The 4,459-nt window shown below is 37.9% G+C and overlaps 1 protein-coding gene across 1 annotated transcript; it reads left to right on the top strand.

Annotated features, from left to right (window-relative positions):
• Positions 1-665: 665 nt before the first annotated feature.
• LOC140137250 (uncharacterized) lies at positions 666-1,202 on the top strand. Its single transcript, XM_072158897.1, has one exon. The coding sequence runs from the start codon at positions 666-668 to the stop codon at positions 1,200-1,202; it is 537 nt and encodes a 178-aa protein (XP_072014998.1).
• Positions 1,203-4,459: the final 3,257 nt, after the last annotated feature.

Raw genomic sequence — 4,459 nt, 5'->3', positions numbered from 1 at the left:
TTTGTTCAGTTTTGACCACGTAGGCTAATTTGTACATGGATTTTTTTTTTAATTGACATATGCATCTTCGAAAGTGTAGGCCTTGGCCTATCAGATGCTTGGATCAAAAAGGTCAATCACAACATTTTTCTGTAATCTATGGTTTTTGACCTACTGATGACCTCTTGGAATTCATAAGTATGCCTAAAATGCATGTTTTTAGTGATTGTGGCCAAAAATGGACCCTTTTCACCATTTTAAAGTAATTTCTTTCATTATAAAACTTTGAATTACACTTTATATTATTGATGACCATATTTAATTAGCACAAATCAAAAGAATAAAAAAAAATGTAGCTCTGCAATAAAACATCACAGAAAGTTGTTTGAGGTCATATGAAAGCTTCTGAAAAGATATACACAGTCTATATACACTACTCCAAGAAATTAGAGGAACAAGGTTATGTAATAACTTTAACTGGGTATTGCATCAACAGAAAGCATCACGGACATGTCATTTGTATACCAGGTGTAGCCTATTGTAATCTTAGCAATACTGGATAGTCAAATGTGAAATCATGCATGTCTTCAAGGACTTACGGCCTTGGACATCCATGTGTTCACTCAAAGCACTGATTTTGTGTAAAGCAGACTCCATAAGCTTTTCTCAGATTTCTTCATTCCAACATGTTAATCCAATTTCTACTGGTACCGCTCAGTCTTCTGAGCATGTGGGATGTTGTTAATGGCGAATTGACTGAGGTCGAGGTTGCTAGGGTTGTCCAGATGCTTGCAGAAGGTCACACACAGCGTTATGCAGCTGAGCAGCTTGGGGTATCCCCCAGTGTCATTAATCGTGCATATCATCGCTACCTGGAAGATGGTCTGTATGGCAGAAGACGAGGCCAAGGCCGCAGACGTATCACAACGCCCCGGCAAGACCGTTATCTCCAGTTGCTTGCTCGTCGGAACCGCCAGAGTACAGCAAGATCCATAAATATGGACTTCCGCAGAGGGGCTGGTGTGCGTATGAGCAATGAAACAGTAAGGAGTCGTTTGCATGAAGACGGAATGAACGCTAGAAGACCTGCAACAGGTCCCATTTGGATCCCACGGCACCGCAGAGCCAGATTGGACTTTGCCAGAAATCACCAACATTGGCAAGATGGTGATTGGACCCCTGTACTGTTCACAAATGAGCAGATTCACTGTTTCCACCAATGATAGGTGTGTGAGGGTATGGAGACGACAAGGAGAACGATATGCTAACTGTAACATTGTTGAAGTTGATCATTTTGGAGGTGGGTCCGTCATGGTCTGGGCAGGGATCTTGTTGAACGGACGTACGGACCTTATTGTGATAGACAGAGGCTCACTGACGGGTGTAAGATACAGAGATGAGGTACTGAGACCTGTTGTTGTCCCCATTGCTCGTGCAATTGGTCAAAATTTCATTCTTATGCAGGATAACACCCGTCCACATATCGCTCGTGTTGTGATGAACTTCCTGGACATTGAGGGAATTGAGACTCTGGACTGGCCTGCAAGGTCACCTGACCTGAATCCAATAGAACATGCTTGGTAGACGGGTAAGACAACGGCAACAAGTTCCAGACAATGTCCAGTCACTAAGAGATGCTCTTATTGAAGAGTGGATGAACATTCCTCAGGACTCTCTCCGCACCCTGATCCAGAGCATGCCTCGACGTTGTGAAGAGTGTATAACAGCCCGAGGAGGTCATACCCATTACTAGGCACCATTTAAGAATGATTTGTGGAGATTTTGATTTCAAAACTGTTTAAGTTTGGAGAACCTTTTGTAAGCAAAAATAATGCCAAAATTTGACAATTGGACACTCCGATACTCTGAGGACCAGCTGATTGGAGAAACACATTTTTTCATCAGTCATTATGTCTAGCAAACAATGGAATTTGTCTGCAATGAAGTTGAACCAATTTTTCAGTGTATTTAAGTTTTATCTTTGATGAAAACATGAAATATAGGTTTGTTCCTCTAATTTCTTGGAGTAGTGTACATTGGTCTTACTTTGGGAAGTATCCAACCTAGGGGGTGTAACACCTGAAAATGTGATTTGTCCCACCTCAATTTTTGGGAAAATGACCAGCAATAAAAAAATTGTGCAATCAGGTATTTTAAAGTAAGACCAATGTACAGTTAACCCGCTGCGAGAAGGGACCATAAACATTCTCAATGCACAGAACGTATACTGTTGTTGTTCTGAATTAAGTATTACAAATTTAATGGTTTTTAAACATATGGATAAAATCAGCCGCTTCTTTTTTTTTGTTATATATTAGTAAATTGTGATATTACAATTCATATGTATATCAATATCATGAACAATATTTGGGCTAAACCATGTATATAAACCGTGTTAAGTCCACAAACTCATGTATCTGATTTCCCTGTGCAATATTGCAATATGCTATAGTTATTATAGTTTCAGTTGGATGAAATAATACAAAGCAAATGCAGAGTAACAATACTGTGTGACGCTTTGTTCCCCAAATGAGAACAATAGTCTGCATATTGTTCATGATGCAGCATTGTTATGGTAAATAATAGTACAACTCATTGTTGCTAATGTCAAACTTGTCAAAGTGATTGTGATTGTATGATGAGAGCATGATATAGTGTCCGCTTCATTTACTTATGGCATCAGCCAAACGGAAGAAAGGCTAGAAAGCTGAAGAACACGTACGGCTTTAAACGGGGGAAGAACACGTACGAGGCTGAACTCTTTTTCCAGGAGAAATACGAATAAAAAAATTGCAACGACTGTCAACTTGTAATGTAATAATTATTCTCTTCGAATAGAGATAAACTTGTTTTTGCAATAGACCTGCCCTTTAAAACTTCGTAAAAGACAACGTTATTTTTTCGTAACTTTTAGTGACGTCACCTTATTAAATATTCAAAGTGTTCACTATTTTATGAAATATAGAGTTTGGCAAAATGAGCCGGCAACCCAATTAAAAATCCCCTGACCTTTTTGATGACATTGCCCTGTCATTTCATGGGTGTCAGGACGTTTCGCCCCACACCAGTACATACCACTACCAGTTCGCCCCAATACACGTACATACCACGACCAGTTCGCCCCAATACACGTACATACCACGACATGTTCGCCCCAATTGACTCACTGTGTAAACTGTAAAGTGCTGTGAGTGCAGTGCATGCGGTCGTATGGTCAATCAATACAACTTCCAATTGTTTGCATTTATATTCATGTATTATGGAATAATCAATACGACCTATTCATATAATCATAACTAATATTATAGTAAAAATTATATTATTATTATTATTTTCTTATGATAACAATAAAAAATAACTATCATTATTATTAATAGTACTAGTATAATATTAATCATATCTTAATTATTATAAAATTATTGAATCACTTTACATTGTGTTGTTTAATTTGTTTACTTACTGTAGGCCTATATCTTTGTAAACAAATTTGACGGTGTTCTATGAATTTTATGCCATTAGAATGTATTTATGTATTTTATGAATTTCTCATGTTTTACAATCCATTGTTTGTAACTAATACAATTTGTATTTTCAGTAGACAGTATGCAGTCAACTGTGCAGTGCTGTTTTTAAATAAACGTTGAGTATTTGTAACAATTTGGCTGGTGCTATAAACGTGTAATGCTATGAATTTCTTTAGAAACCCATGTGATTCAGCCCCGAGATTCAGTTGAGCTGACTATGTTTATGTTATGAAAACATTTTATTTTTGATCATGTACTTTTCCATCCATATGGGTTTTTTATACTTACCTATTTTATCGAGTATGTTTTTACTACCCCGAGAATTATTGGCCGTTTTTTGAAATTGTGACGTAGGCCTATATCGGGAGGCACGCGAAGAAGAAAAAGTTGGGATTTTGTTTGCAAAACTGGTTAAAGCCCAGTAGGTCTATTAATAAGATTTCGGTCAAATTTTAATTTGGTTATCCTTTGCCAAAATATTATTAGTAACGCGCTCCTTTACCCACATGTCCTTCTTTTTTTCACGCAAAAGGCAAATTTTTTGCTCCCAAGACACGGGCCAAGACCATTTTGTGGGAAAAATCCCATTATGTTCAGATCTGCAGGCAGCCAAAAGATTTAATGGTGTCTTGCAGTGCATGCAGCATGCGTCTGAACGTAGGCCTACATACATTATTATATCATCATGCATGGTACTGTATACTTTTAATGTAGGGAGTGGGATTTTTGACGCCATACTAAACGTTTAACAATAACACCCCTCCACACCCCGCCCCGCCCACACGCACCCCCACATAAAGTTCACCTTCGTTCAGCAGTATAAACATTGAGCGCGGAAATGGAAAATGTTACTTTTGCGCACATAAATTATTTCCCATTTAATTCTTTTACAACATAATATAGGCTAAAGCCATGATTTCTCCGTGTTACAAAATTCTGTGTTACAAATTGGACAA

This window comes from Amphiura filiformis, chromosome 17 (genome assembly GCF_039555335.1).
Source record: "Amphiura filiformis chromosome 17, Afil_fr2py, whole genome shotgun sequence".
Lineage (NCBI taxonomy): Eukaryota > Metazoa > Echinodermata > Ophiuroidea > Amphilepidida > Amphiuridae > Amphiura > Amphiura filiformis.
This window is presented reverse-complemented; position numbering and strand designations above follow the sequence as displayed.